This window comes from Medicago sativa, chromosome 3 (genome assembly GCF_051527215.1).
Source record: "Medicago sativa cultivar Bolivia chromosome 3, Bolivia_mono, whole genome shotgun sequence".
Lineage (NCBI taxonomy): Eukaryota > Viridiplantae > Streptophyta > Magnoliopsida > Fabales > Fabaceae > Medicago > Medicago sativa.
Window position 1 is genome coordinate 6530428 of NC_140751.1, and position 22927 is coordinate 6553354.

The 22927-nt window shown below is 34.7% G+C and overlaps 2 protein-coding genes across 9 annotated transcripts; both read right to left on the reverse strand.

Moving 5' to 3' along the window:
* Window positions 1–12994: 12994 nt before the first annotated feature.
* On the reverse strand, window positions 12995–14414 carry LOC146935261 (F-box/kelch-repeat protein At3g23880-like). Its single transcript, XM_085750437.1, has one exon. It carries the CDS (start codon window positions 14313–14315, stop codon window positions 13179–13181), a length of 1137 nt encoding a protein of 378 aa, XP_085606563.1. The 5' UTR covers window positions 14316–14414; the 3' UTR covers window positions 12995–13178.
* A 1714-nt stretch (window positions 14415–16128) lies between these two features.
* On the reverse strand, window positions 16129–22194 carry LOC146935262 (F-box/kelch-repeat protein At3g23880-like). Of its 8 annotated transcripts, none has more exons than XM_085750446.1 (5): window positions 21274–22194; window positions 18865–19356; window positions 18329–18429; window positions 17660–17715; window positions 16129–16504 (listed from the first exon to the last, which is right to left on the reverse strand). In XM_085750446.1, the coding sequence occupies exons 1-2, from the start codon at window positions 22114–22116 to the stop codon at window positions 19186–19188; spliced, it is 1014 nt and encodes a 337-aa protein (XP_085606572.1). In that variant the 5' UTR covers window positions 22117–22194; the 3' UTR covers window positions 16129–16504; window positions 17660–17715; window positions 18329–18429; window positions 18865–19185. The 8 variants fall into 8 exon arrangements, with proteins under 8 accessions (XP_085606572.1, XP_085606570.1, XP_085606568.1 ...); XM_085750444.1 differs by having other exon boundaries at window positions 18899–19356; window positions 20899–22194; XM_085750442.1 differs by having other exon boundaries at window positions 20899–22194.
* Between the last annotated feature and the right edge of the window lie 733 nt (window positions 22195–22927).

Consider the following 22927-nt stretch of genomic DNA (forward strand, 5'->3'; position numbering starts at 1 on the left):
CCAAATCAAACCAAACTTTTTTTATATGTTAAGAGGTCTTCAATTTAGTCTATGTATGCCCAAATCAAACCAAACTTTTTTTTAAATAGAGAATGATAGCTTGCTAGATGTCTATCTAGCCACACACAAAAAAAAGTCAAAAACACATACTAAATATGTCTTTTAAATCTACCAGACCGCCCAACTTTTTAGGTAAACCAAAGGCATCAACCGCGCGCAATTGTGGAGACTAAGATTCTAAAAAACTGGATTTTCCTTTGTATTTTTAAAAATAGATTTTTTTGGAAATTTAGTAAAAAATAGTAGAAGTTATTTCAAACTCATTTAGTATAAGTTAAAAAAGGGATTTTGACATTCACTAACTTAAATATTCATTGTTCGAGATTTTACATAGTAAAAATTACATATTTTTTCAAAATGATATTTTTCAAAAATGATTTTTATGAAAAGCTATTTCAAATAGCTTTTTTTTTTAGAGATTTTTTCAAAATTTAGTCTCCAAATTTTTTTTTAACAAAATGATGAAATACTTATAATGACATTTTAAGGTAAGCTATTCAAACGGATTTTATATTTGAAGCTTTCCTTGAAAATTTCTTTGTTAAAAAAATTATAACAAAAACATACTCCCTCCGGTCATTATTATAAGCAAAACACTACTTTTTAGGTTCATTAAATAAATAATGTATGTGGTCTATATTAATGGCTACATACATCACTTATTCAATGAATCAAAAAAGTTGTTTTTTGCTTATAATAGTGACCAGAGGGAGTATTACACTTCAAAAATCTATTTGAAAAAAGCTAAAACAAACGGGCCCTAATTCTTTTTAGGGATGGAAAAAAATCGCACCTATGGATATCCGCAGATGAATTCTGCTCTTTACCCAAACAATTTTGCTCATTCCCAAAGTAAAAGACAATTTTGCCCTTACGCATGTTAACTCAAGCTACGTGAGTTAATTTACTGATAGGTCAAACCGCAAGTGCACGGTCTATCGAAGTAGTAGTAAAAGAGAGTATCGTTCCGCTAGGGAGTTGTTCAATTTAATTAACTTTCAGAGAATGATTAGAGGAGGAGAAAGATTATAAAGTAGGAGGTTCATCTGATTAAAAAGAAATACAATAATAAAAAGAGAGCCTTGGGATTATTGGTTTCATCGTAATGACGAATCCTTCACAAACAAACCCTTAAACTTATAATTTCACGTTAGTCCTAATTTCTAAAGACAAGTTTCTCTTTGGCCTATCACATCTCCTTTCAGTCTTAGTGAGTGTGTTCCTCCAACAACCACACCTATTTTCATGGGTGATTGCTTTTGGAATCCTTGAAGCTCGAAACTTTATGTGTCTCAAGGTTTGTTAGACTATTTTCATGTTTCGCAATCCTTGTCTAGATTCACTTGTTCGAATATCAAAACTCCACTTGCGTTTTATGAATTGATATTTGGGATAATAAAAGAAATAAAAGAACTTTATTAAGAAAACAATTGTCACTATTGAATTCCAAGAAATAAAGATGGATATTTGTGATGGGAGGCTACTCTATTTATAGTTTACAATCGACTTAAAATCTAAGCAACTACAAGGGCTATTTGGTAAAACTAAAACAGAGTAGCTTGGGCCCTAAGCAAAAGCAGCAAAAAGAGCTTCTGGGAGGTGGCACAGCCGTGCCGCATGTTGGCACGGGTCGTGCCAAGCTTCTGACTTGGGGGAATATATTTTTGTTCCCGAATCTTTCGTATTTTTGCTCCGAATCAGCTCCAGACTCCTTTCTTTTGCTCCAAGACTCCTTCCATCAAATATTCATTCCTGAAATATAAAAATATGCAATTGAAGTAAAATACCTCAAAAAGGAAACAATATTAAAATAAAATCAAATCAAATCTAAATAAAACGAAACTAAATAATATATAAAAACCAGCTAAATAATGACTCATCACTTACGCCAGTTATAACGTTAACGCAACTTAAGTTGCGCAGCGTGACTTAAGTTGCGCAGCGTTACTTAAGTCAGTTACAGCAACACAGAACATTCATTCCTCCATTTCTCAAGTTTTCAAAAAACGGGATTTTCACCCCCAAATCCAAATTTCACCATTCTTGCGCCAATCAAACCAAATTTCGTCCATAATATCAAGTAAGTGATTATTATACTACTTTTTTTTTGCATTATTTTGGTTGAAATTTTCAAATTTTTGTAGAAAATTAACATTTTTAGGTTTTTAAAAAATTGTCTTGCATGTTAAAGATTATGATTGTTAGTGATGATTTAACTTAGGAATTGTTGTTTAGATGTTGTTTAGGGTACAATGTGGTAGTTTAGGGTTTCGAAAATGGTAGATTACATAGTTGTTTGAAAATTGCACACTACATGTTCGGTAAAATGACTCAATGATGTTTTTTTGTTTTTTTGGATTGTTAATGATGTAATTAGTTAGAGTTATGTTTGTTAATGTTGATTATAGTTAATTTGACTGCAATGTGGTAGTTTATGGATTCAAATGACATTGTCGACATTATAGTGTTGTTGTTGTATTGTTAAAGATGACACGTGTGTTGTTGCTGTCGAAATTATGTGCAAATATGTTAAATATTTTTTGCTTTTTGTGCAGATATGTCTGAGCAGGAGAGGAATGACGGTTTTAGAGCTGGGAGGTGTGCCCCTACTAGTAGTGCACGGAGGGAGAAGCAAGTGTTACATCCTCCGGCTGGTCGAGGTCGAGGGAGACTGGGGGCCACGAGTGCTGCTACTGTTGATGTTGCGGGGGGATCGACGTCACAGACGGGTGCATCCCAGATTATGGACCCTCCACAGTACCATCATGAGCAGCATTATCAGGAGCTGGCTTATCAGGATCAGCATTATTAGGAGCAGGCTGGATTTCAGCCGGGTTATCACTATCAGAAGGGGTATGAGTATCACCCGCAGTTTCACGAGGGGTATCAGCCTGAGCAGCAGTATGTCGAGCCTCCTCAGCAGCAGCATCCTCAGCAGCATCCTGAGCAGCATCCTGGGCACCAGCATGCAGAGCCTGTTATGGAGGACGAGGATGGGGGCTTTCCAGGGGGCCTTACGAGTTGTCACTTTTATCGAACTTCGGTAAACACGTGGCATGCAAGCTCTGGAACGATAAAACAGTAAGCATAAATTGCTTTATTTAATTTAATGATAATTTACTATTATGTGAAGTTTATTTTACGTATAATATGTTATGTTTATTTAAGTTAAGTATAACTACGTAGAATATGTCATGCTTATTTTACATATTTAAGTATAATTTATTTATTTTTAATGTATAATATATATAGTTTATTATTATATCAAAGTTTATGTTACGTAGAATATATATATAGTTTATTATTATGTCAAAGTTTATGTTACGTATAATATTTATAGTTTATTATTATGTCAAAGTTTATGTTACATAGAATATATATAGTTTATTATTATGTCAAAGTTTATGTTACGTAGAATATTTATAGTTTATTATTATGTCAAAGTTTATGTTACGTAGAATATTTATAGTTTATTATTTCATGTTTATTTTACGTAGAATATTTATAGTTTATTATTTCATGTTTATTTTACATATTTAATTATTTTTTTTGTATTTCAGTTGCAAGTGCATCGTAAGATGAAAGGCATCTCGCACGGGAGGAAACTGAAGCTTTCTGCCTTGTCCCTTCCATTGCCGGTAGATGCTAACCCTTGGTTCTGGGAACGGGTTGATAGATCAGGTCTAAGGCCCCTCCTTCTGACTGGGTACGACAACATCTCCCACAGTTTAGTGTGTGCCATGGCTGAGAGATGGCATCAGGAGACTGGAAGCTTCCATCTGCCTGTTGGGGAGATGACCATCCACTGGATGATGTTTCTTATCTCCTGGGCATCCCCGTCGCTGGACGGCTCATTCACAAGGAGGATTTAGATCATGACCATGTTGTAGATCTGCTAGTGACCCACCTTTTGTTTTCGGTAGAGGATGCGGTTGGGCAGGTGACTGATTTCGGTGCCTCTGTCTTTTACACGGCCCTGAAAGACCGTTATGACCACCTATTGAACAGGTGTAACCATTTGCTGGGGAGGATTTATCAGAGGAGGAGGAGCAGGAGCTGAGTCGTATTAGGCCTGTCTGTGTCAAGGCGTTCTTGTTGCTCTTGCTTGGCTACACCCTTTTTGCCAGCAAGAACAGCAAAACCGTAAGTCTGTTGTGGATGCTTGCGATTCGGGATTTGGCTAACATAGGCACGTGGTCATGGGGCGTGATGGGACTTGCTTTATTGTATGAGCAGATGAATCTTACCTCAGACTCAAATGTTGGCTCAGTTGGTGGTTACATGAGCTTGCTTATAGTAATATATTATTTCTTCTTTTTTTAAGTTAAACGTAAATGTATAGTTTCTTGTATGACACTCGTGTGCTGATATAGATTTGTCTCTTTGTTTTTGCAAGGATGGGTTATATGTCACTTCAGACATGTGGTTTCGAGGTCCAGATATCTAGGTTACGACCGGGAGGACCCGTATGTGGGTAGATGGAAACCTAAAAGGGGGTTTGCTGATGCTGACCACTTCAGAGGCTTGTTGGATTCGATGGAGCATTGTCATGTCACCTGGAGGTCGTACGAGCACTGACGAGAAGTGACACCTTTTCATGACGTATGCTGGTACTCTGGATGGATCATGGTCGGCAGACAGAGGATGGTGCATCACTTGCTGGAGCAGGTGATGAGGCAGTACGGACATGTTCAGAAGGTTCCCCGACCTCCTACTACGGTTATGCCTCTTGCCCCAGCAGATGTGGTTGCTGCCTTCTTGGAGTTTGCTCTGCATGTCGTTCCCCACCAGCAGAGGGGTGCCCAGGTCCCAGACGACGAGCCTTGGAAGCATTAAGATAGGTACGTTAGGTGGTTCTACCGTGTGTCCCATCTTCACATCGTTAACCCTGCTCCAGAGCCTGATATTGTCATGCCGAGACCTGTCTACCAGAATATTCTTGTTGACCAGGAGTGGGCCAGACATCCTCCCGATCCATTGCAGGTCATCAGCAGCATGAAAGACAGAGTGGAGCATGCGATGGGGATTCCAGAGGTGGTTTCAAATCCACTCTTCTTTAGCATTTTGGAGGGCCTCCGGACCGATTATAGCGTGTTTGACCATCCGCAGGTTCCGAGGAGGAGGTCTAGGAGTCATAGTCCGCAGGAGTAGCAGCAGTAGGGTCTTAGTTTATGACTTTTTTTTATGACTTGTAGTATTTTCTTGACATTTTGGTTGTACTATATTTACATTTGCGCGGTTGGCCTTATTTATGACATTTACGTTATTTTTCGTTAAAATTGTCTTTCTAAATTATTATTGAATGACTGCATGTTCTCTAAATTTCGAGTTCTGGATGAATCAATGAATGGTTGTACCAAATAAATTATTGAATGATTGCACTAAACAGGGACAGATGGAACAAGGCAGCAGCTACTGCCACTGCCACTGTCATGCAAGTCTGCTGCGCATGTAGCATCAACTCCAACGTGAATTCTTCGCATGTTTGGGTAAAGAGCAGAATTCTCCGCATATGAAATCCTTCATGGGCCCATTTGTGTTGGTCTGGTGATATTGGTTTGAGACCTTTGAGTGTGTTCTCTCAAGGTCTCAGATTCGAATCTCTCTCGTTTCAATTTAGGTGGGCTAGTTAGCTTTCTTCAACAAAAAAAAAATGTCATGGGGCACAAGTGTTTACCGGTGTTTTTGGTAAACAATCACTAGTTTTAAATTAGTTACTTGCAGTATCAAACTAGTAAATCCTAGAACATATTTGTGCAATATTTCTAAAAAATGTTTGAATATTCATCATGTTCATAGATTTGAATGTAAAAAGTTGAATTTAACTAACTATTTCGAACGAGTGAAAATTGGTTTAGAAGTAAAAGAAAAATTAAAGTAAATGCAAGCAATCTTTAAAGAAACAACATTTGATTAAATAAGAAGAAAATTGGTGCACGTAATCATACATTTGCTTATAAATCGTTTATCGTTGTAACATGAATAATTTGAGTGTTTACGGTTTTTGTGAATGATTTGTGACCCTTATTTCTTATCCAAAACCACTATATATACTTAGTAAGAAATAACAGAAAATAACAGTCACAGACAAATCCTTTGACGCGTGTCTTGTTATGTTTCTCAGATTCTTGACAAGCTCCCACATGTTTTCGACCTCTTGATCTTGTCTCTACACAAAACAATATGAATTTATGCAATCGAAACTAAATGGCTTTGCAATCTCAAATATGCCAAGTGTTCCCAAATCTGTTGAAGCAACAACCATCTAGAACGTGATCAAATATCATTCCCAACTTGACATATTCTTTCTTGTCGAATTGAGTGTGTTGAAAATACAACCTAACAAATTTCTCCCCAAAAAATGTAATTTCCGACTGGATCTTGAATGAAAGAGAAAAGTGACATTTTTTTTAAAACTTTTCCATATTTCCAAGGTAGTATGTTGACGTCATCATCATCATGACTACTTTTGCAAAAACAGTCTTTTCAACTCATATATGCAGAAAAGTCATTATGGCGCCACTTTCTCAGTGAATTAGTGGGCCATAATGCAGGTTTTGAAACTTCTATAAGTCACTTAAATGCCCCAAAGCACGCAACCGTCAGTTTTGAGTGTGGCCACGTGGCTGATTTTTACAAGAAAAACTCAAAACTTTCTCTTTCTCTCTCTCTCTTAGAAAGATATTTAAACACTTTTTCTCCTTCATTCTTCTCTTTTCACACTTTTGCAACCCTAACTCTCAGCATTGCTCAAGAACACCAAGCAATTCTTCATAGAAACTTACTCAGATTTCTTCAAAGCTTTCCAAAATCTCCTTCAATTTCTCTATTACTAATGGTTTTTGTAACACCCTGATTTATAATATTAGTTTATCTCTTATTCTTAAAGCTTATTAGGTCATGCAACACCTAAACCTAGAATTTTCCCTCTAATTGTGCTGCATTAATTACTAAAATTGTTAACCCTAAAATTTCCCTCCAAAGTCTTTGCCAATTTGAATTCCAATAAAAAAATGGTGCACCGTCCTCATTTTATGAGCTGCATCGAAAATGTAATTTTGTATTGCATTTTACCCATTTTCCATAAAGGTAACATACTACTAAATTTTGGAAATGAAAAAAATGGTCAAGCGGTGGTTCCAATCTTGTGTTTGAGGTTTAGGTGCTTTTGTATTTAATTTGGATTATGTTATAAGAGTATTTATATTGTGTCTTGATTCTAAGTTGATAACTTTGTATAGTTTAGTTCTAATTGCTTTTATTGTAATTACATGGCTTTCATTTCTATAGGATAGGAATATTTGGTATAGAATATTTATTCCTTTTATCTATAGTATTCATGTGCTTCATTTCCACCAAATCATCCGTCTAATGGGATTTGTTATAAATGATTTGTCATCATACGAAGGTTTCAATGCTCACTACCCGTTGTATTTTGATTGGTGTTAGCACTCTTCAAATTTTCTTTTTCATGTTCAATGAAATACTGTTTCAGTTTCAATGTTTTGAAGGGTATTAGCAATCTTAAAATTTATCTTCCATAATCTACTTTTACATCGATAAATAGTTTGAAATATCGTTATTTATGTAATGGAAAAGATCTGAATATGTATGCAATATTGCTATATGATTCAAATTTAAAGACATTACGTGATAGAAACACATGTCATGTTATGATTATTCAAATTTCTCTATTCTATTGTATAAAGTTTAAAATATAGTTATTCATCTTTGATCGTAATATAAAATTTCTTTGTTACCAAATTCACGTGTGCTTCTGTGTACGATTTCTAAAGCTGAATCACTTATGCATTTCGTATAACACTGAATATTTTTTTTATATTCAAAAGACGCACCTCGGTTAGCATCAACGTTTAAGGTTTTTTTAATCGATCAACCTTCAAGTCATTAATAATAAAACAAGTCAAACAACTCAAAATAACTTATATCTTATATTTTAATGTCTCAACATATTTTTTTAAGAAACGTCTCAACCCATTAACTGCTAGACTACACCTTTTTACCCTGTGAGCTTAACTCAGTTGGTAGGGATAATGCATAATATATGCAAGGTCTGGGGTTCGAATCCTGGACACAAAAAAAAAAAAAAAAAACTGCACCTTTTTAGATAAAACTTTATTGGGTTAATAGTGTTTTTCACCCCTGTAATATAGGCCATTTCCGGTTTTCGCCCCTGTAAAAATTCCGGTTTGATTTATGCCCTTGTAAAATTTTTTTTTTCCGGAAAACACCCCTCCCCCTCCAACTCAGCAGATTCGCTGACGTGGCGGCTGACTTGGCTTTTTTTTTTCATTTTTTATTTTTTTTTAATGCCACGTGTAAAAAAAAATTTCCAGGTCATATTTTTTTTAAAAATAAAAAAAATCCAAAAAATAATAAAATATTCAGTTTTTTTTCCAAAAAATTAAAAAAATCGAAAAAAAATAAAAAAAATCCAAAAAATCATAAAAATAAAAAAGTTTTTAAAAAAAATTTAAAAAATCGAAAATAATTTTTAAAAAATAAAAAATCCAAAAAATCATTAAAACATTCAGTTTTTTTAAAAAATTTAAAACCGGAAAAAAAAATTAGATTTTTTTGAAAAATTTAAAAATTAGAAAAAACCTATTAAGATTGTATTTGGAAATTTAAAAAATCAGAAAATATAATCAGATTTTTTTTAAAATTAAAAAGATTTTTAAAAATTCTGGAATTTAATTTTCAAAATACAGAAAAAGTAAATTTTCAAAATTAAAAAAAAGGTCAGATTTTTTATAAAACATTCTGGAAAAAAAATTAATTTTTAAAAATCTGAATACAAATTTAGAGGTTTTTATAAAAGTCATGGAAATTCCATTTTTCCTATAATTAAGCTCTTCCTTAGAGGAGGTAGAAATCATAAATCATAAATCTCATAAAATCTTTTCACCACGATGGCAAAACCCTTTGATGTTATTTGAGAATAAAAAGTCTTACTATAGCCCCAAAATGGATTTTTGTTAGAATCATTAGACAAAAAAAATAATTTTTGGAATGATATGATTTTTTTCGCAATATTTTATTAAAATTGTGGTATAAGATTTTCGAATAAAAAATCTGAATTTTTCTATATTTGTATTCAGATTTTTAAAAAAAAAAAAAATTTCCAGAATGTTTTATAAAAAATCTGACCTTTTTTTTAATTTTGAAAATTTACTTTTTTTGTATTTTGAAAATTAAATTGCAGAATTTTTAAAAATCTTTTTAATTTTGAAAAAATCTGATAATATTTTCTGATTTTTTAAATTTCCAAAAACAATCTTAATAGGTTTTTTCTAATTTTTAAATTTTTCAACAAAATCTATTTTTTTTCCGGTTTTAAAATCTTTTGGAAAAAAAATATGACTATTTTTCTGTTTTTTTATATTTCGATTTTTTAATTTTTTTAAAAAAACTGAATGTTTTTATGATTTTTTGGATTTTTTATTTTTTAAAAATTATTTTCGATTTTTAAAATTTTTTTTAAAAAACTTTTTTATTTTTATGATTTTTTTTATTTTTTTTCGATTTTTTTAATTTTCTGGAAAAAAAACTGAATATTTTATTATTTTTTGGATTTTTTTATTTTTTAAAATTTATTTTTAAATATTTTTTTAAAAAAAATATGACCTGGAATTTTTTTTTTACACGTGGCATTAAAAAAAAATAAAAAATGAAAAAAAAAAAAAGCCAAGTCAGCGCCACGTCAGCGAATCTGCTGAGTTGGAGGGGGGAGGGGTGTTTTCCGGAAAAAAAAAATTTTACAAGGGCATTAATCAAACCGGAATTTTTACAGGGGCGAAAACCGGAAATGGCCTATATTACAGGGGTGAAAAACACTATTAACCCAACTTTATTTAATATATGTTTAATTTATAAATAATAATTTACTCGAATAGTAAATAGCACATCAAATTCGTACATTACACGGGTCAAAGATTATTTATTGCTTTCTATTACAGTCGATAAGACCCGTGCGATAGCACGGGTCGAAAGTCTAGTTAATATTATTATTAGATAATTTTAGTATTAATATTATTATTATTAGTGAATTGTTTGTTAGATATTATTAGTTAAATTATTCGCAATTATTGAATTATAGGTAAGGAGGAAATAGATCGGTTAGTTAGTAGGTTAAAGAATGGGAAAGAAATAGCGTTTTTAACAAAAATAAGAAAGTAAAGTGCAAACAGAGGTACATTGGTAAAATTGGGTAGAAAGGGAGGTGTTAATAGTAATTTGTGTAGTGTTTTAAGGATTTAAGCAGAGGGAGGTGTAAACAACAAGGTTGTGTAGTTAAAAAAAAGAGTAACCAAATTAGAGGTGCAGTAAGCAATTTTAAATCTATCAGACTAAGCAATTTTTATATAAACCAAAGGTATCATCCGTACGCAATTGTGGAGACCAACCCCCTTGAGATAACTAAGATCCATTTAAAATATTGAATTCTCCTAACAAATATTTTTACATACGCTAATCATATCATATCAACCTATTTAAGAAAAATGTGTTTGTTACTGTTGGATGATTTTTTTGATTGATGCCAAGGACAATTTTGATTATGTGCTGAAAATACTAATTAGAGGTAGAACTAGAATGGTGGTACTCTAATCATTTAAGTAGTGCTTATTAGTGACAGATAAATTATGTATCCATCTGTGACAGAATACAATTACGAATTTTAGGTCAATAACATTTTGGAGATTGGGTCATCGCTAAATCCATTAAAAATCATGTGACGGGATTTTTAGTGCATCAGGGATAGAATACTACACTTTTTAAATTTAATTTCTAGTAATGTAGTGAGTCAAGAAAAGTTTATCTGCCATAAAAACTGAAGGTGTGAATTTGAGACATCTCTTGTGAATTTCTTTTGAGAAATGTCATTTGGACGACAATTGTTTCGTCCAACACTGTATTTAAATATGGTGCACATCGATTTAATTTTTATATGAAATTGTAAAATGTTAATCGAGTTTGTCCTTCTATCCGAACAAGTTATTAAATGACTGACATTATTTACTTAATTTCAAATTAATCTTCAATATTACAAGCTTAATATAATATTAGTCCCTACAAATACCAATGGAGGGACACATTTGATTAAAAAACTGCAATCGATGTCCCAGAAGCAAAATTTCCTTCATCTTCTTCCTGCATAGATGTGATTTCCTTCATGCTACTTTGGATCATCATCCATTGTGGAATGAAAATTGGCATTTTGATATTTCTCCTCTTATACCTCAAGGTGCGGGATAACTTTGCCTGACAACACAAGGGTGGTTGATATTCTTATACATGGAATTGCCAATACTCAGCTATAAGTTATAACACTAGGTGATGGAAGATAAATGTATTTGGCGCGTTGAGAAAAATCGATAGTTAAGGTAAGGAGTGCTTATCGCTTTTATCTTAAATCTGCTTTGACGAATTAGTAGACGGTGCATTCCACCGCGGTTTCGACTACGTGAAAATGGAGTCAATTTTCCAACGTTTTTTGCACCACAAAGGATGATGATAATAATCATATTTTCTTTAATTGCCCCAATAGTCAAAATATATGGACCATGTATACATTTTCGCAAACAGTTGCGGTTGCCAGGAATGATTCAAATTCTGCAGCAGATGCTATTTTCAAGGTACCACAGCAGCTCTCAGGGGATGAAGCGACGCTGTTTGCTTGAATTTTGCAAAGTATTTGGAAGCAACGCAACAATACACTCTGAAACGATACAATTGAGGCGCAAAATTCAGTGTTTATGCAGCCAAAAGTGGTAATGCAAGACTGGAAAGCAGTCCACGAAATCACAAATGGGGCAGAATTGGTGCAGGCTGATACAAAACTGTCATCTGTAAAGAAGGCATTGCCATTTATATTAGAGAAGAAAGCAATCCACACTACACAAAATATAATATGTTAGTACAGCTTACCCTTACGGGAAATTTTAGTACACCTAATGATATATGAAAACATAAACCATATCAAAATGGTATGTTATTATGGTCTGCAACAGCCAACATCAGAATTGTGCATAGTGGGTACGTTATTATGGTCTGCAACAGCCAACATCAGAATTGTGCTTGAAAAACTTGGCAACACAATATTTCTTAATAGACATTTTTGTTGTCATCACAGGCAGCTCATTATAGCAATATCCGCATATCAAAATGGTATGTTCTTTGGTTGGTGCTTTCCTTTCCTATTTCATACTCTCTTTCGTTGCAGAATATGATGCTCCGCCACACCACTTACTCCGGACTCAATCCAGATTCCTCATTCCTGACATATCAACCACTCTCCTAACTACTTTTGATTTACCGCAGAGTTCAGTTTTATGAAGGTAGTTTGGCCTGCCACAAACAAAGGATGTAGCTACCATCCTTTTACAATGTTCGATTATCATATATTGACCCATCACGTGTGACGTGTCCAAGGTCACAATAACTGTTATAATTGATACATATTTCTAGAATATTCTAGTTTAAAAAAAATGACAACGTCTATTAGAAAAAACTAGAAGAGCTTAAAGTTGCTACATGTTTCTATTAGTGAAACAATTTCAATTGCAACCAACATATTCAGTCAACAGCATCGTGTTATGTTATCCCAAAAATGGCTTTGAAGTCAAAGTCATGAACTAATTCCTCATCCTTCTCTTTCATTTTAATTCAATGTTCATATTTCGGACAGAATGTGGACTTGAACTTGGTCTCCACATTATTTAGCAGAATTTTCCCTTCACAGAAAAAGCAAGAAAAAATGCTAAATAGTAAAAGGCATGACAATGACCAGGGCATGTTAAAAACATGATTTTGGCATACCATCTAAGTTGACATTAGAAAATCTAACCTCAAACCAAGTAAATCAATGCATGACTTTGAACTAGATAAAATGAAATGCAGAGAGAACAAAACCTTCTAACAAACAAATAACTACAATTTCTCAAGCAGCATATTGAAATAAACATTACTTAACAATGACCCACGAAGTAGCCAATACTCCAAACAGTACAAAATAAATATCCTAAACAGAAACTAACATATAGGTTTTAGTTTAATCTCACTCTCAAGTGACATAGCACCACATCTACATTCTAGCATTAAGAACAAGGTGATATCAAACTCTCAACGCATACATCACGCATGATTTTCGACTCACTAAACTTAAAAGTGCCATTTCTAGAATTGTGAAAAACCAACTTCTGTGTCCGTTCCTTTTCATAAATACAATCCAACAACAAACGGCCATCCTCAAAAATATGTAGTACTTCAATAGTGGCAAAAGATGAAGGAAAATCTCGCAAGAAAGAAACACTATACAACTTAGCCCAGGAGTCATTATTTCCATGTTCCTTCATAATCCAAACATCATGACCAAACACCACGCACAAACAATCCCTCAACACACCCAAGTACCAACGCAAAGGCAAAGTAGATACATCTACCTCCTTCGGCAGCAAAATTTCCTTACAAGACTCGTTCCCCAAATCAAGAGAAACAATACAATCTTGAAATTTGTTATCATACTCTCTAGCAACCAACCAATTGATCGTGCCACTCACAGATTTTCCCAAAAATTGCAAAGGAGCACAACCAAAAGGAAATTTTTGAATGGTTTTCCAAGAATTGGTGCCCAAAGTATGAACCTTGACCTCATTGTCAGTATCACGTACACTTAAACCAACCACCACCTTGTAAGCATTAGTAATAACATCATAGCCAAAGCCATAGATTAAATCCTGACGAAGATGATTTGGTTTCTTTTCAAGAGAGGGCAAATCCTTGAATTTTCGAATGGAAGGATTCCACAATCGAATATTCAGGAAGCCTCCATTTTCACTTACAAGACATAGAACGCCATTGAACGAGCCAGCGCAGGAAAACTGGTTGGAAGGTAGCTCAAGCTGCGCGACGGAGTTGGTTGTTACGTCGTCGGTGAAAATACTCTCGAGTAGGTAAGACTGTAGAACATTGGAGTTGGTTGAGGGATGGACGAGGTGCGTATTTGAGAGGCGGAGGTGTTTCATGGCGAACTTCGGATCGGAGATTAGATAATTCCACGACTTGCAGACAGATTTGAGTTGAAGGAGGTGTTTCACTGGAAGTCTACATAGAATTTCTGAGATGAGATCCAAAGAAAGTGTGGGAAGTGGCGGCGCGTGAAGCGACAACGATGATGTTAGGGTTTTGGCTATTGTAGAGACGGCGTCACGTTGGTGGTTACCGTCGCTGTCCATGTTATCAGCAGCGATGTGTTTGTAGCGCCGATTTGGTGAGGAGAAAAATGGGGATTAGGGTTTACTGGTTATCTCGTCTTCTCTGCAATAACCTAAGAACGATGAGGGAAAGCGGGTCAGCAGGTTTTAAGTGGTGAGGTACATGGGCCTGCTTTATCATCAGAACCAGCCCAATATGAGAATTTAAATAATTCTCACTTATTTGCTTGCTGTATCAAATTCTGAGGGGGTGGGAAGAACATTATATATCCCCCACACTACTCATAAAAGGCAAACTGAAATGAGACTTTGTGATTTCTAACTAAACTTCCAAAGCCTGCTTTCCCTGGATTTGTAGAAGCAATGCCATCTACATTAAGAATCATAGTCCCAACATACCCACATTGTCAGGAGATCTCACGAGGTGGATTCATCATAACCAGGGCCGTCTTAACAAATCCGTAGGCCCGGTTTTAGTTTTTAAAGGATGTAAAAAAAATTAAATTTTAGGCCCCAAAAAAAACATTAAAGAAAATTATTACAAAAAATACTCAAGCAAGACTTGAACCCATGACCACCCCCACTGAATCATGAATCAAAAAGCGGGCATGCCACTGATGCACTGCAATCCGTTTGATAACATCACACATTAATTAGTATATAACCAATATTTTCGTGCCTTGGAAACAAAAAAATAATATTTTGGGCCCCAAAAAAATTGAGGCCCGGTGTCATAGCCCAGCCTCGACGGGCTATGGGCCGGCCCTGATCATAACATTAGTGAAGGATATATTATGTATCCATTTGTGAAAAAATACAAATACAAATTCTAGGTCAAAAACATTGCAGAGTCTGGGTCATGGCTAAATCCATTACAAATTAATGTCACGAAATTTTAGTGTTGTATTAGGGACGGCATTCTACCCTCAAGAAAAGTTTATTTGAGATAAAAAGTTAATGTGTAAATTTGACACATCGCCTATGATTTTCTTTGAGAAATGTAATTTGGACACCAATCATTTTGTTTAACGATGTATTTATATATGGTGCAAACACCGTTTTTTTTATTGTGGGGGGGGGGGGGGGGGGGGGGGGGGTAACTCATTCAACGCAAGAAAAAGTGTTTTTTCCACTTGGTAAAACAATAAAGGAGTAAAACTAGCTCTTAAACCAAACACAGGACTACCCGAGGAGAATCGAACAAGTTGAGGTGAACAAGCACATCATTCGAAGTTGTTATTACAGTCTTTACTATCAAGTTATATGTAACATAAACTTGTAAAAAAAAAAAAAAATTGTGTATAATTAAACTTTGTGTACATGCTTCCAATTTTGTCACCATATAAATATTTGTTGAGGTATTTTAGAAGTGAAATTATAGTGTTTTTTAATCGGATGTAAGCATCAAAAAAAAAAAAATCAATCGGCCTGAAATTTCACCTATAATATAAATGGAATACACTCTTTGGTGTCATTTTTTCATTCCTATGTTAAAATTGAATTGTGCTTCTTCACTTACTGAAATGTCATTTATAAATTTATAGTTGTTTATAGAATAGCTAAATGAATAAAAAAAAAACTAGCAACTAGACTACTTGACCAAAATGAAAACTTTTAAGAGATTAATTACAGAATTAATATGATAACCTATTGTAAGAGCTATGGTTATTACCAATAAAAAGCATATTTTTATATTTTTAGAAAGGAAAAAAGTTCAAACTAGCTCCGATGTTCATTCTAATTAACCGATTAAAAATCCCGCCATGAAATGCAAAAGAATTTCGCACGCAACATACAAAATAATGAAGGGCGGTGGCTCAACAAACAATCAAAATGAAAACTCGTATCATGCCATGAACTCGTGTGCCCTCAACTTGCAATTTTGTTACAGAAATGTAAAAACTAAATCATTTCCTTTTTTCTTTGGAGGTGGGGGCATGGTAATATGGTCATTTTCCACAAACTTTTTTTTACTCCCTATACTCTTCAAATCCAAGCAATACTAAGCTTTAATAACCAATGCCTAAGCAACAAAGAGAAGAAGACAAAAATCTGTGCCTACAGAGTTGGAAAAGTGCGTCGAAGCTGTCCAAAGTAAGACATCTAGAAACGAGCAACATGGCGACATTCACATGAAAGCAGTTCATCCACCCCTTCTGGTATGTCTATCATAAGCAGTAGAGAATTTGTCCACCAAATCATTCATTGCACTACAGGAAGACATATATCAGAAAACGAGCATTTATTAATAACACATTGATACAATACAAGGTTAAAATTCTGAACTGAAATAGCATTCAAGTTCCTTAGTTTTGAAAATATATTCACATATCTCATGGAAAATGTTAAGCAACGCACCTAATCCGACCATCAACATATTTCTACTAATTTTTTCACAAAAATTATATTCGTGAGAAAAAGATGAAGGACACGGATAAGGATGCTGTGATGCATCCATTCAATGACCTATATACAGTATGCGTACAATGAGTTGACTGGAACACTGCAATGACTTCTATACAAGACAAGTGAAGAAAGTTGTTCAACATTGTTAAGTGGGTTATAAAAAAAGGTCACAGGGAGAAGACCAATAAGAAGGACGTTAAGACCTCAAATGAGAATTGGGCCCAGATAGACAATTGGCTAATCAGTTGCACAAGCCCATTAGATGGAGAGTGATGTTATCAAAACATAGGAAAGGAGAGGGAAATAATAAGACGCCGCAGGGTGAGGGTGAGCAAAGGAGAGAGGGAAGGATATTTAGAAACTTTTCTGCTATAAACCGGCAGTAGGAGTACCGTTCTACTGTAATTTTCCTTTTTCGTAAATAATACATTCCATTTATTAAGTGTTGCTGTGTTATTTTCTTCGTTAGGTTCTGGGTTCCTAACAGGATATATGGTAAATTGGGCTTCATGAATGATGAATCTACCATGCAAGATCGAGCATACCAACATAATATAATCCATCCATTAAGATATAAGTATGAATAGAATCTACTCAAATGACTCTCCCTTGGCAAGTGGTTATGCTTTTCCTAGGGAAAGCTGCAGTATAGGGAATGAAAGAAAAAGTGTGCTACGAATGTGGGTATTATGGGGTGCCAAAGTCCCGCAATGAGTAGAATGTCAATGTGATGCTCGGTGTAGTATTTAAGTGGTTTGGTTTTTTCCCACTGATAACTAGCTTTTAAAGGAAGATTTCCCAAGCGCTCAAATGCTTGTCAAAATGCAACCTTTTTTTTATTTTTTCTACGGATTTGTTTTGTTGATTCATGAGATTAAAATAAAAGTAGTTTTGCTAAAATAACTGTTACAAACCCCAAAAGAAAACAAACAAAGGAAACAGTTACTAGTATGCCATACCTTGAGCAGTTGGTCAGCATGGCAAGGAAATTGATCAATAAGGTATCATTGTATTCCTGCAAGGAAAAGAAGATACTGTAAGCTAAAAAAGATTATATGAGCCTTTATGCTATATCTTACTGTGATATTAAGCCCACAATCTAGCTCAGATACCATAGTGAAGCAACATGAATCTTCACAGAAAAACATTATCATGATAGCAATAATCCAACGTTTCATTGTGGGAATAGTCCTTATATTTGTACTGGTGTTATAGAGACCACTTAAAGGTAAGAAACAGACCACCCAAGGTAAGAAAATCAGATAGTATTATTAATTACTGAAAATAGGAACTAATACAGAAACATATCGCAGTAGCCGCCTCAGAGCCAAGCTCAGAGAGATGCTTAAAGCATTATCTGTGTAGCCGAAAACTACAAAGTACTATAAATGATTGCACCCTCATTGGTTCAGTCCACTCTCATATCAATCCCTGTACACAATTCATTTTCTAAACTCTAACAAGCATTAATATCCATCATAGTTCATTTCATTTCATTGTCATGATATATATGATTATGCCTATCAATGCTCCCTCCCCGCTACTTGCAAAGGTTATATATTTCCCAAACCAAAAAAAAAAAAGAAAGGTTGTAGCTTATAGTGAAATTTTCAAAATCAAACACTCACCATCAAGAAATCATCTTGAAATTTACCAGATTCAATAGCAGGCAATCTTCTCAGGAGACTCGACACTTGCCTTAATAGTGAATTCTCACAAGGAACATCACCTGTTTTTAAACAATAAGGTTTAAATGGTATTACTTCAGGTAGATACGATATGTAGGCTATGTATAATATATGGTTGAAGCAGGAAACGGAAATATTATTCACAGAATCAATGGGCATTATTAGTCGATTACTCTGTTTTGAAACTGATATTTGAAATATGATTTAAGTATTAAAAGTCAAGTCCCCCTTGCAATAACAGAAAACTAGTTTATACTGTCACTAATGTATTTATTCTAACTTTTATTTATCTAACTCTTTAAACACTATTGGTAAAGTATTAGCAACTCAAAAGGCCCAACAAGTATTTATTTTTTTAAAAGGAAAAAGGCCTGACTAGTTCAGATATAAATAATATGCTTTTATACAACTGGAATAAACAACAAAAAAATTATCATCATGCTAGTTTTGCAGAGACATGATTGATACCCTCATACCATTTTCCATAGCAAGAAGATAGTGATGTTGCACCTTTATTCTGCTATGAAGCATTTTGGCGCGTTGAGAAAAATCGAGAGTTAAGGTAAGGAGTGCTTATCGCTGTTGACACCACTCATTTCAGAATGGATGGCTCATTGAATTTGATTTGGAAAATTAAAGCTCCTCTGAAAACTAAAAATCTGGTTTTGCAAATTAGTAGACTGTGCATTCCAACGCGGTTTTGACTGCATGAAAAAGGAGTCAATTTTCCACCTACTGTGTTTTTTGCACCATAAACGATGATGATAGTAATCATATTTTCTTTATTGCCCCAATAGTCAAAATATATCAAGCATGTCTACTTTTGCGTAAACTGTTGCGGTTGCCAGGGATGATTCAAATTCTGCAGCAGATACTATTTTCAAGGTACCACAGCAGCTCTCAGGGGATGAAGCAGCACTGTTTGCTTGTATTTTGCGGAGTATTTGGAAGCAACGCAACAATACACTCTGAAACAATACAATTGAGGCGCAAAATTCAGTGTTTATGCAGCCAAAAGTGGTGCTGCAAGACTGGAAAGCAGTCCACGTAATCACAAATGGGGCAGAATTGGTGCAGGCTGATACAAAACTGTCATTTGTAAAGAAGGCATTGGCATTTATATTAGAGAAGAAACCAATCCACACTACACATAATATAATGTTTTAGTACAGTGAATGATATATGAGAACATAAACCATATATAATATGCAAATAATTCCAACAGCAGCATAGTGGGTGCGTTATTATGGTGTGCAACAGCCAACATCAGAATTTTGTTTGAAAAACTTGGCAACAATACGAAAAATCCATTTATCCAACAATAACAAACACTTTTAACTGGTTGTTAGAATAAAAATAATGATTAACATTTAGTTTATCATATTTTATCAAGTGCTCTTATTACCGTATCAACATTTGCACAATCTTTCTTAATAGACAATTTTGTTGTCATCACAGGCAGCTCATTATAGCAATATCCGCATATCAAAATGGTATATTCTTCGGTTGGTGCTTTCCTTTCCTATTTCATACTCTCTTTCGTTGCAGAATATGATGCTCCGCCACACCCTGACTCAATCCAGATTCCTCATTCCTGACATATCATCCACTCTCCTAACTACTTTTGATTTAGCGTAGTGTTTAGTTTTATGAAGGTAGTTTGGCCTGCCACAATCAAAGGATGTGGCTACCATCCTTTTACAACGTTCGATTATCCTATGTTGACCCATCACGTTTGACATGTCCAAGGTCACAATAACTGTTGAAATAGATACATATTTCCAGAATATTCTAGTTCAAAAAATGACAATGTCTATTAGAAAAAACTAGAATAGCTTAAAGTTGCTACATGTTTCTAGATTGTTCTATTGATGTCTAGGTTAAGTTGTAGTCTAGAAACATCTATTTGTGACACAATTTCAGTTGCAACCATCATATTCAGTCTAAACAGCATCATGTTATATTGTTAATACGAGGACACACATCAAGTACATCCCAAAAATGGCTTTGAAGTCAAATTCATGAACTAATTCCTCATCCTTCTCTTTCATTTTAATTCAATGTTCATGTTTTGGACAGAATGTGGACTTGAACTTGGTCTCCACATTATTTAGCAGAAATTTTCCCTTCCATTAAGGATAACAGAAAAAGTAAGAAAAAATGGTATGGGGATAAGTCATGTTGAGAAGAACTAAATAGTAAAAGGCATGACATATTATTTTCACAATGACGGCATGATAAAAACATGATTTTGGCATAGCATCTAAGTTGATATTAGAAAATCTAACCTCAAACCAAGTAAATCAATGCATGATTTTGAACTATATAAAATGAAATGCATGAGAGAACAAAACCTTCTAACAAACAAATAAATAAAAATAACTGCAATTTATCAAGCTGCATATTCAAATGAACCTTAACAATAATCCATGAAGTAACCAATAATCAGAACAAGTAAAAAATAAATATCCTAAATAGAAATTGACATATAGGTTTTAGTTTAATCTCACTCTCAAGTGACATAGCACCACATCTACATTCTACCATTAAGAACAAGGCGATATCAAACTCTCAACACATACGTCGTGCATGATCTTCGGCTCACTAAACTTAGTTGTACCATTTCTAGAATTGTAAAAAACCAACTTCTTTGTCCATTCCTTTGTAGAAATAGAATCTAACAACACACGACCATCCTCAAAAATATGTAGTACTTCGATAGTGGCATAAGATGAAGGATGATCTCGCATGTAAGAAACACTAAACAATTTAGTCCAAGAGTCTTTATTTCCAAGTTCCTTCATAATCCAAACATCATGACCAAAAACCAGGCACAAACAATCCCTCAACACACCCAAATGAAAATGTAAAGTAGATGCATGTACCTCCTTCGGCAGCAAAACTTCTTTATAAGACTCGTTTCCCATATCTAGAGAAACAATTTGAATTTCTTTATCATATTCATTATAGACCAACCAATTGATCGTGCCACTCACAAATTTTCCCAAAAGTTGCAAAGGAACACAACCAAAAGGAAATTTTTGAATGGTTTTCCAAGAATTGGTGCCCAAAGTATGAACCTTCACCTCATGGTTGTCAACAAAATGACCACTCATATCACGTACGCGTAAACCAACCACCACATTGTAAGCATTAGTAATAACATCATAGCTGAAGCCATAGATTAAATCCTGACGAAGATGATTTTGTTGCTTTTCAAGAGAGGGCAATTCTTTGAATTTTCTAATGGAAGGGTTCCACAATCGAACAATCATGTAGCCTCCATAATCACTAGCAAGACATAGGATGCCATTGAATGAGCCAACATGGTAAACAGAAATGTCGGAAGGAAACTCTAGCTGCGCGATGGGGTTGGTGGTTAAATCAGCAAAAACGGAGTCGAGCGGGTAAGACTTTAGAACATACTTGCTTGAGCTATAGGAGTTGATTGAGGTGTGGACGAGGTGCGTGTTTGAGAGGCGGAGGTGTTTCATGGCGAACTTTGGATCGGAGATTAGATAATTCCACGACTTGCAGACAGATCGAAGTTGAAGGAGGAGCTTCACTGGAAGTCTAGTTAGAATTTCTGAAATGAGATCCAAAGGAAGTGTGGGAAGTGGCGATGGCGCGTGAAATGACAGCGATGACGTTAGGGTTTTGGCTAATGTTTCATCAGTCAATGAAGGAGAAGAAGCGGCGTCGCGTTGGTGGTTACCCTCGCTGTCCATGATGTTATTAGCAGCGATTTGGTGAGGAAAAAAAATGGGGATTAGAGGGTTTAGTGGTTCTGTCGTCTTCTCTGCAATAACCTAAGTACGATGAGGGAGGGAAGAGCAATATGAGAATGGTGAGGTGGCAGCGGTGGGTCCTCTCTTGTTGGTACATGGGCCTGCTTTACGATCAGAAAAAGCCCAATATGAATTCTCACTTATTTATTGCTTGTTGTATCAAATTTTTAGGGGGTGGGAAGAGCAAACAGGCACACTCGATTCCTTCGTGCCAAAGACTCTATCGAGGGAGCAATAATGTTATGATGGAGGAGTTGGAGGCTTCTCCATTACATGTTATGAGGGAGCAATAATGTCCAGTTGGAGGATGGTAAGGTGGTGCAAAATTTAGTGGTTATGGAAAATTGTGATAATTACAACTTTCAATAATGTCCAGTTGGAGGATGGTAAAGTGGCTATAGGGAGAATTGTGATAATTACAACTTTCAATAATAGAGGGCTTGGAGGAGTATTGAAGAAAAATAAAATTTGGGAGTTGATTAGAACTCGTAAGGTTGATTTTCTTGCAATTCAAGAAACAAAATTGGAAGTTATCACGCGGCTCTTTGCTATCACAAGGTTGATTTTTTTTATACATGCTTCCAAATATGTGATATTATAGCGTGTTTTAATCAGATTTAGGCATCAAAAAAAACATTCGACTTGAAATTTTACCTATATATATATAAATGGAATACACTTTTTGGAGTCATTTCTTCCTTTCTATGTTAAAATTGACTTGCGCTTCTTAACTTACTGAAATGTTGTTAAT